The sequence below is a fragment of the Lithobates pipiens genome, unplaced genomic scaffold (genome assembly GCF_037356315.1).
Source record: "Lithobates pipiens isolate NorthernLeopardFrog02 unplaced genomic scaffold, aLitPip1_a1.2 Scaffold_8, whole genome shotgun sequence".
In the NCBI taxonomy this organism is placed as follows: Eukaryota; Metazoa; Chordata; class Amphibia; order Anura; family Ranidae; genus Lithobates; species Lithobates pipiens.
In genome coordinates this window covers 118,310,114-118,320,846 of record NW_027507903.1, presented here as the reverse complement: position 1 = coordinate 118,320,846, position 10,733 = coordinate 118,310,114, and the positions used below count along the sequence as shown (strand labels likewise).

The following is a 10,733-nucleotide window of genomic DNA, read 5'->3' as shown; positions in this document are numbered from 1 at the left end:
AATATATAATACAGAAACTAGTTTTGCCATCTCTATAAACTTTTTTTTATCCCCTCAATTAAGCTTCCTACTGGTGTTGCATTGTATACACAGTTTTTTTTTCTAAAGAGACACTGAATGGATAAATGTATTTGTATTTGTAAAGGATTTATCATATGTTCATGCTGGAACAAGGTTGTTATTTTACTCATTCGCTGCATTTTAACAAGTGCAGCAAACGTCTGTAGTTATTATAGACCTGATGGTGTATGTGCTGTTTGTATCACAAAGCTCTGTTGTGTCACTACATTTCCTCGTGTCCCTTTCCATTAGAAGAGCTACGCCACCCACTTGCTGCTGATTTGTTGGAACTAACCCAATTCAACTATAAAAGCCGGAGAAGAAGGCAGCAGAGCTCACTCACTGCTTGAGGCTACAACAGCACAGATTTCTTTGTTACCTGGAACTGAATCACACAGGTGCTGTTTCTGGGTTGACTTCATCATTGCAGCAGGTAATTTCTTCAACATTAATGGTTTATTTAGAAAACAATAGCAAATAACTACCATATGTTATTATATTTAATAAAAGATGAATTTATCATAATCTAAAAAAAACAATACCTAAATAACTTCTCTATATAGAAAATTCTGTACCCAATTCTGCTGTTCCACATTTGACTTCATCTTTTGCATTTTAAACGGTGTATGTCATATTATGAATTGCTGTACAAAGCTTGCCATTCTTAATTGTATCTTATCATTACAGGATCATTGTATTTCTCTCACCTGGACATATGTGGTTGTTGGACAAACTGAAGGTACCTGACATGCACGGACAAATGTCTGAACTGACAATGAAAGGGGCGGTCATGGATAAAAAGCAGCGTCCTATACCTTGTCTCAATGTCCTAACCCCAGACAGAATTCCAGAGTTTTGTATTCCTCCACTACTTTCAACTCAAAGAGCAGTAAGACTGAAGTCACTCTACAGGTCTGTACCAGATCTTAGTAGAGCTGCTTATACAGCCTGTAATGCACCAGAGACACATATCATACAGGTAGACAGTGCAGATGAGCCTATGGAGGACGAAAATACAAATGGAGACCCTCGAGCACAAGCAGCTTTGTCCCTACCACATCTTCCTAAGGCCCATACATCCTATGGATTCTGCACCTTGCTGGAAAGCCCCAACACCAGAAGGAAAGAATCTCTTTTCCATGATGACCCTGCTAGCCTTCCAATTTTGTTACAAAGACCTCGCTCTCTAACCACCACTTGCCAAAGGACAACGTCTTACGGCAGCTTCAGGGCATTAAAGCTTAGGGCACTAAGTCGTTCTGGAACCTTGGACAGCGAAACGTCCTCTTCAACAGACTCTTCTCCATTTAGTTCCCCCTTGCTTCCGAGATCTCTACCACGGGGTGCCTCTTTACTGAAAGCCATCAGCCAGGACAGACTGTTTTCTAGAGCACTAAAGAAAAAAGGAAGGCTATCCAGAAACAACTCACTGTCGGCTGATGAGTGCAGCTCCACAGACAGCAGCCCAAATATTTTTCGTCGAGTTTCTGATGGGATGATGGATTCTGTGTTTCCAATGGATCTTCTATATTCCAGAGGTAGCTTTGTAGCCGAAAACACAGTGTTGCTTGAGAATGGGGCTTCTCTACGTTTATCTACAGAATATTGTGATGCAGCACAGAGGCTACGTGTTCGACTCATCAGCATAGAAGGACTTTACAATGTACATACTGACCCAAAAACAATCAATTGCTTTGTGGCACTCTCTATTACTCCTGGAAAGCAGCAGAAGCAGCGAAGCACCGTTATAAGAAGGAGCAGAAACCCAATCTTTAATGAGGACTTTTTCTTTGAGAATTTGCCACCCACAAAACTTCACAGCTGCTGCCTTAAGATTAAAGCAATTAACAAAGCATGTGGGATAAAGAGAGACATTGTCTTGGGCCAAAGTGAACTTCCTTTGCTTAGCATCTTATCCCTGTAAGAAAGCGGAAACATTATTTAACATTTCAAAGCATTTTAACCCAAATTACGAACAAATTCATTATTACTGTTTAACTGACAAAGGCAGTAAAAAAATGAACATTTATCCTAAATATTTATTGAGACCTTCTTAAAGATCTCATAAAGGGTACTAATATAACTTATAGCATTTATTTAAAGTGTTTGAAGATGTCAAATATAGGGGCTATAAATAACACTGGTAGCCTGGCATTTTTTACATGTGCAGCAGGGTTGCCAACCGCCAGTAAATTTACTGACAGTTCGTAAAAATCTGTGATTTGTTTACAACTGGCAGTAAATATCAGGGGCTGATCATTTCATGCTATGTTGACTTTTTAAGTGTAAATCAAGCATATTACTTTGTTATAGGTATTTTCAGTGTTTCCATATCATGTGTATACTGTTCAAATATTCACTGTGTTAGTTTTCAATAGGAGTTCTGTAGTTTCTCAGGTTGTCAGTAAAAAATAGGCTCCGCCAGTAAATTTACCATGTTTTGTCAGTAAACATAGCTGCAGGAGGTTGGCAACCCTGGGTAGGTTGGTGCTTAGCATGGATTGCTATTTAAAAGGAGAGTCACCTTCTACAAGTGTTAATAAGTCTTATGAAATATCTGCTAAATCTTTGTTTCAATATCTGAGAACTGCCATTTGTTACTTTTGCACTCATGGTTGAAAACAAAAAACAAAGGTAATCTCCATGTGTAATTTGCTGGCTGTGTAGTGTTCTGTTTTTGGATGAGCAATTTGTGGCTCTGTGGCTGTAGATAAACCACATAGCCCTATGCTTGCTGGGCCTTGTAGTTTCAGTACAGCTAGAGAGGCATAGCTGGGCTAAGCCAATTCAAGTGCTATATCTTGTCATTTTGTAGATGACTTTGCCCATTCTGACTATACACTTGTTCCAGCTGCTAATAAAAGGTGTTTGATAGCCCTTGACTTGCCTGCTTATACTATGCTACTATAATTATTTATAGAGCCAACATGCTGAAAAAATGTGGTTTGTTTGTAACTGTGACAGCCTGTAATTGGGAAGTAATATTTGCACACAAATACCCTTGTGAAATGTATGTTTAGATATTTATTTATTTTTTATTTTAATTATTATATGTTGTTACATTTTATTTTTATTATCCATTTAATGTAAAAATGTCTAAAGATGTACCAGAATTAATATATTACATAAACACAACCTGTAAAGAATATCATCTATTTTTGTATGTTTTAACTAATAAACTATTTGAAAAATAATTTCTTTCAGCAGCATGTTTTAACATCTGTTTATGGTGTACATTATCTCTGATGTTGCAGTTCTGTTGGTTCTGCATTATATAGAAACAAAAAAGGTAGTTATTGCAGGACATATGAAGATTATTCCTGTGGCAGGCCTTGTAAATCTGCGTTCGCTCCTGTGTGTGTGTGTCTGTGGCGTAAGATTTATAAGCGGGAAGTAAATATTGACAGAGGTGAAGCTCACTATGTTATTTTCCTGCCTAATAATAAACTACAGTCTGGATTTTCTTTCCACGCGTATCATCCATATTCACGACGAGGCGGCATGGACACAATCACTTAGTAACGCTATATTAACCCTTATCAACCAGGCTCAAAACAAAAACCAAGTGCCTAGGAAGCCTTCACACATAACATATGTCAAAGGTGACACAATTAATGTAATCCTGCAGTGAGAAATATGGGGGGAACTATTTCACTCTTTTTTTTTTTTTTTGATAATTGCTTTGCTAACTATTTAAATAGTTTTAAATAGTTAGCAAAGCAATTATTATTATTTAGACTGACCCATAACAATTGTGCAGATCAGGAAAGCCATAATGATATCAGAAGTTCAAAACTGATAGTTGTTTTGTATCAGTGGATCGGTTCTGAAGCCAGTGGATCAGCATGACAGCCAGGAAACTACACTTTTCAAGAGAGATCAGCAATGGCAGCCTCTATATTACGTCAGTGCAGGTTTCCTTTAATATAAAGTAGATGTACGTTCTCAAATCTTGGCTACTTAGGCTGGCCACACATGGTGCAAATTTTTTTTCTGCACGATTCCCCCATCAACACAGACAGTGTTGACAGGGGAATCCCTCCTGCTGAGCAATTATTTTCTCCCAGATGACAGTGATTATTGCTACGCTATAGCAGCCACTAGCGATAATCTTTAGAGAATCCAGCAGGCTGGTTGTAACCAAGTTGACCGATCATTCAATTTGGTACATTCAGCGTGCCCAATAGCGGCTCAAATTTCGGCTGGTTCCTGCTGAACCGATAGAGATTCGAACTGTGCATGGTCGGCCTTACAAGGGTGGTGTTAAAGTATAAATGCAGTGATTTTCAATCAATGGTTTTTATTGCATTTTACACTATTTAGACACATACAACAACATGCCACCTACACATATCTGAAGCCCCCTATGTATAAAGGGCTTGTACCTGGATGAAGTTATACCTCTGCAGGTTGTGCTAGGCATGTAAATAAAGCTTTGTCCACAATTACTCAGACAAGTATCTTTACATTGTCATAAGAATACTTGATGAGATCAATCTAGGTTTATCAGCTTGGGCTACACTTGTTGACAGTAATTTATATCTCCTAAACAACCAAAAAAAACACCAACTATCAGTATTCAGCTCAAGAATCTGTATGTATAAATATAATCATATGTACATTACCATTTCTGAGAGGGTAAAAATATACCATTGTATGCAGTAAGTATGCAATTCTGATGCTTCTTGCTCCTAAGACTAGGGCTAGTGTGGTTTTTGAAATAGTCTAGTGCAACCCCATAGAGGTGCTATACTCAGTGTTGTTAGCCAAGGATCGCATATTTGAGCAAACATGATAATAATAATGCCTGCTTACATTCTGGGCATTCATGCCTGGAGACATACTGCACTAAAAGTTAGTACCTCTAGGGGCATCGTCCAGACCAATCCAGCTGTAGCAGCAGCCTCCTATAGAGTTTAAAAGGGTCGTAAACCTTCGTGATTTTTATAAGATGCATTAAGGTGAAAAAACACCTGGCAATGACTGCCCCCCCCCCCAGCCCCCCCTATTTTACTTACCTGAGCCCTGGAACTTGACCCATCGGGGACACACTGTCTCTCTGCCCGGGGTTCTTGGCTTTTGATTGGATAGATTGATAGCAGCACAGCCACTGGCTCCCGCTGCTATCAATCAAATCCAATGATGCGGGCTCCGGGGGGGGGCGGGGCTGAGTCATGCATTCAGCAGCTATGGACGCCGAATGCTGGACTCGGGAGCGCGCCAGCAAGTGCTTCTCTTAGGGGGTTATCTGATCTGGGGAGGAGCCGCAAGAGCTGCCAGTGGACCCCAGAAGAGCAGGTTCGGGGCCACTCTGTGCAAAAGGAGCTACACAGTGGAGGTATATATGATATGTTTGTTATTTAAAAAAAAAACGAACCCTTACAATAAATTTCATGAGGAGCTCCAGGCTCCGTCCAACCCCCCCCAAATTTTTTTTTTTTAAATAGCAGCTTCAAATATTGTAGCTGCTGACTTTATTATAAGGACACTTACTTGTCCAGGGATCCAGTGATGTCCTCACCCGAGCCAATTCTTTAATCAGCTTTGGGTGCAGGCACCAGGATCTTAAGTAAGGAGAACTGGCAGTTAAGTCTTGCAACTTTACAGCCAGGCTCCTACAGTGCATGTGCGAGCTGCGCTGCATTTTGTGAATGGTCCTGCAGTCTTCTGAGACCTATTATTTGTCACAGCAGGCTGTGGGGGAAGGAGTTGTCAAAGATGCAACCCCCATCTTCTTCATAGACCAGCTTTCACCCAACGGTCTCATTACTCATCACGGAAAGCCTCTCATCTTCTCCAGGTGTCTTCTCCATAAGGACACTTCATGTGAGCAATGCATAATACCTGAGCAGTACTTCGTGTCAAAGCATGCTCCCTGTGCTGTCTAAATGGGGGTGTCCAAGATGCAACACCCATCTTCCTCATAGACCAGCTTTCACCCAATGGTCTCATTACTCATCACAGGAATCCTTTCATCTTCTCCAGGAGTCATCTCCATAGAGACTCTTTATGTGAGCATAATACCTGAGAGGTACTTTGCATCAAAGGCTCAAAGCATGCTCCCTGAGTGCTGGCTGCATGGGGGTGCCCAAGATGCAAGCCCCATCTACTTCATAGACCTCTTTCGCCCAGTGGTCCCGTTATTCATCACAGGAAGCCTGTTATGGCCTCCAGGAGTTTTCATTTTAGAGATCTCTCAATGTGGGCACCATACCTGAGAATTACTTTGCTAGGGTCTAGGCACAGGATCTAAGAAGCCCTCCCCCATGTTCACCAGTGCACCCCACAGAGAATGATAGGGTTTGCTGCATGAAAACTCCCAAGTTGTGGCCCTTGGATACACTCAGACTGGCAACAGCTGGCAGAAGTAAAGCGAAGTACAGAAATGTGTGATGAGATTGTGGTCAGACAAGCAAGAAGTCAGAGATTTGCAGCAAACAGAGAATATAAAAAATAGGCAGAGGTCAGGGCAGGCAGCAGGAATCATGCTCAGCGATAAGCCAAGTTGTCAATGGAATCAGAAGATGGATCAGGAGCGAAGTCACAGGAACAGGAACTAGTTTTATGCGGTCATCTTGCTGGAGTTAAGCACTTCCTTAGGGCCCTTTCATAAAGGCTTTCAGTCTGGATCCACTTGTCAGTTTTTTGCTGACGGTTTCAGACTGAACCAAAGTGTATGTTTGAGTGAACAGATGTAAACAGATATATTTCGGTTTCTATCTGCTGACATTCAAGTCCATTTGAGTTTGCAGAAAACAATGGAAAAGGTTTGTGTCTTTTTTTGTTTTTGCAGACATAAAACAAATGTAAGCAATGTCTACCTTTTGTCTACCTATAACTTTCTCTCTCTTCAACAACTAAAAAAACAGACATGTGAAAAGCAGATGTGTAGTGATGAAGCGAAGACTGAAGTAAAAATGGAATATTCAGTTTTTATGCCTTGTTTAATCTGTTTTGATGATGCCTGTGTGAAAGGACCCTTATATAGTACTCAAGGCAATTAGTCAGTCACACCCAAGACAGGTTTTGCTGGACATTTTCTAGTTAATAGTAATAAGCGCCACCACCAGAGGACCTGGGTGAATGCCTGGGAAACTTCCAAGGGAAGTTTAGAACTTGAACCACTAGTTGGTGAACATCTGTAAATACTCAAGCTCAAAACCAGTAGCACAGAGGTCTCCAAACTTTCTAAACAAATGGCTAGTTTATTATCCTTTAGACTTTAGTTGGGGGGGGGGGGGGGGGCAAATTATGGCCAGTGGTAGTGGAAATTTTCCTAGCATTAGTGGGAGTAAAAATTACCACATTTGGTATTGGGGAAAGCAGTGCCCCATCATTGGTATCATTGGGAGGAATAGCCCCCCATTATTGGTGTAAGTGGGAGATGTTGTGGTTCATTATTGGTGTCAGTTGGTAGAATAGTGTCTCATGTCTCATATCAGTGTCCCAAGAGTCAGATAAAGGCAGGCAAAGGGCCCCATTTAGCCCCAGGGCCACAGTTTGGAGAGCACAGCAAGTAGCAGAATTAGAGCATTGACGTTCTGTCCCCAACCCATGTCTCCCTAACCCCCCAGGACTCAAAAAATCTCTACTGAGTGTTCACATAACAGGTCTGCATGTTTCCTGAATAGAAAAAGTGCTACTTCAAAGAATCCCTTACAAACAGTCTCAGTCAGTGTATTGTAGGAGCAAGATAAAGGGTTAAAGCTTGGGTACTTTGGCCAAACTGACACTGGGGAGAAGGAGAATTCCCCTCTTAAGACATTGATAATATAAACCAACATTAAAAAGCAGCAGGCAACAACATCTTGTGAAAATAAAAATTGGGAATTTAATAAAGTGTTTTTTTTTTTTATATGTTTGTAAATGTGATCATGTTAATCATAAATATAGGATGTCACAGCCTTCTTGCAAGGTTTTTTCTGTAACTATACAGTATATAGACATGGAAACAGTGATGTTTGCTCATTGTCTCACTCAATGCAAATCTATCATTGCTCAGACTGAGATAAATGGGCCTTCCAAGTGGTTTATCTTGTAAACAATTATGGTCTCATATGTTATTTAACAAGGTTGCTTATTACAATATGTAGAGACAATGGCCAAATATACACATCTGTAAATTATATTTAGCCCTGGAAAGATAATACAGCAAGCAAGTAAAAATTGGAAATCAGCATCACAACTGCTTTTTATAGGGATTTGCTCTAAAACACTAACAAATGCAAATGTGAGATTATTTACCTCAGTGAAGTCACAACCTTGTTAATATAAGTATTTTTAGTCCAAGGTAAACACTTTCACATCACAAGTCATGTGCCACTTTTAATTGCACCTGCTCACGCTTTATATAGGAAGCCAGCATAAAGTAATGACATCTTCATTATACAGCCAGGATACCAATTTCCTCCCACTTAAGCCAATGATTTTATTTTTATTTGGAAAGAATTTTTGAATTAAAGTGCACTTTAACAGGGTGACACCGTGAGTACACAGGTAATAGTGTGCCAACGTCCCGATATTGGATATGAAAGAGACTAAAGACTAAATGGTGGGACTTTTAGAGGTAGACAGTCTAAAAATAATTTAATTTATTAAGTACAGGTAAAAGACATACTTTCAAGTAAAAATATTTAAAAATCAATAAAGTTAGTGTTTGTACACCCTATACACACCATAAAGCATAATGTCAAGATACATAGCTACATCTGGGAGGCAATGAACCAAGAAATATTCTTTTGAAGTAATCTCCAGATGGAGGTGTGGGTATGTAGAGGTTGTGGGTCAGGATGTGGGTCTGGGCGTAAGAAGTTCCTTCAGTAGCTCGACATGTTGCACGTAAAGATACGCTTCTTCATGGGCATTAAATTCTAATAAGGTATAGATAAAGAAGATCATATAAGTAACCAATTTATTAACATAGAAGGAAAAAATGCATGTAGCGCTGGCTCCTGAAGAACACGCGCTATGTTTTTTTCAAATTTAAGGTTACACCTGAACTACAGTTTGGTTTGGGTACAATTGTCTAAATTTGGACTTCAGCATCTGTCTGACTGGACTATGAGATGTTCAGCCTGACCATAGGGGGCACTGTCTCTTCTGACAGGCATAGAACTATGGTCTGGTTGGGTGCTTAAGTTGCTCTCTCTTGGAGCCCGCCCAGTGGGAGTGGCGCTCTTGCTGTGCTTTCTGGGAGAGGGTATTTAAGATGCGGATGTCACGTGGTTCGGGGTTCCGGTCCAGAAGAATGTATTGACTTCATGGTCCTGGTCCTCCTGACCAGCCCCCAGGAAGGCTATGGCCTGGGGTGCGGATCCACCCGATCTTGTTGTCTCGGGGCTGGCTAGCCCGAGGCAGGGAAACTAAAGGAGGATTCTGAGGTGTTTGGGTGCCGTCTCTGGTTTGGGAAAGACTCAGTGACTTCAAGCATTCCAGGGGAGGACTCTTCAGAAGAAGACCACATACGGGTTGGTTTCTTAGTAAGAGCCTGGAAGGGCTGAAGTACCCAAGAGAATCCGGTCTCATGAATATCGCCAAGCTGACTGAAAGATCCAGGTATCACACGAGTGTTCAAGTTTAGTTTTCCTACGTGTTCTACAACCACGTCTGTGGCAGAGACTTATCCTTGTATGTTCTACAATAACGTCTCTGGCAGAGACTTGTTCCTGAATTAAGCACCTTGTTGGCTGCTAGGCCTTGTGAGAGAGGAACTGTCCAACTTGAGTGAACATCCAGTTGCGAATGGCTATTCTATGGATGCAGTCAAAGTAAGCAAGTTCTTCAACATTGACTTTGACACTAAGAGTACCTGAACTTCCTTTCCAACCCTCTGATCCCATTTTATGAGACTGTTCAGTGTTTACATTTTTTGCAAAGAAATATCCATTTGAGTGGATCTATCGTCAGTCTCTCAAGTTACTGGACCATCTACCACGGGACACCCCTAGATGTGAAGTGAGGAGAAAGAAGGTAACGGTAAGCCCAATCTAACCAGCAGCTCCTTCGGGGGTTAGTGCTACAATTATATTAAGTAACAATTTAACAATAAACAAAAATAGTGCAAATAATATAAAAATTCCATTAGGGTTGGTTGGAGGCATGCAGGCTCCCCATTGGAAACACGGCCACTTGAAACGAGGAGCAAAGTCGCACAGTTGGGGCATATATATGTATATATGAAAAAAATATATAGAAAAAAATATATATATATATATAATATTCAATAAAGATTTTTTGAGGATCAAAAATAATGTATTTTTTTATTTTTTTCAACACTGAAAATACATTCATAAGGTTAAAAAAAGAAAAAAGCTACCTGAGAAGGATTGTATCGGTCTAGAGGGATAAAAAAGAAGACTGTAGGAGTATTAACCATAGTATTCATTAGGGTTGATATATTTATTAATATAAAAATCAGCCAGTATTTAAAGAAAGTAGGGGTTAATACAAAAAGTATAGAGCAGGTTAATTCCACAGGTTAGACTATTTAGTATGAACACAGTGGACAGATTAATCATCGTTTGTTTTGGACATTTAAAAAATCTGGAGATTGCTTCAAAATAATAATGTGTCTTGATATTATGCTATATGGTGTCAGAACTTGTGTGTATAGGGTGTACAAATACTAACTTTATTGATTTCTAGATATTTTTACTTGAAAGTATGTCTTTTAC

The 10,733-nt window shown here is 40.1% G+C and overlaps 1 protein-coding gene across 1 annotated transcript; it reads left to right on the top strand.

Moving 5' to 3' along the window:
• Positions 1 to 378: 378 nt before the first annotated feature.
• On the top strand, positions 379 to 3,229 carry LOC143964133 (C2 calcium-dependent domain-containing protein 4C-like). The gene is made up of 2 exons (XM_077473832.1): positions 379 to 493; positions 748 to 3,229. The coding sequence occupies exon 2, from the start codon at positions 776 to 778 to the stop codon at positions 1,982 to 1,984; it is 1,209 nt and encodes a 402-aa protein (XP_077329958.1). The 5' UTR covers positions 379 to 493; positions 748 to 775; the 3' UTR covers positions 1,985 to 3,229.
• The last annotated feature ends 7,504 nt before the right edge of the window (positions 3,230 to 10,733 follow it).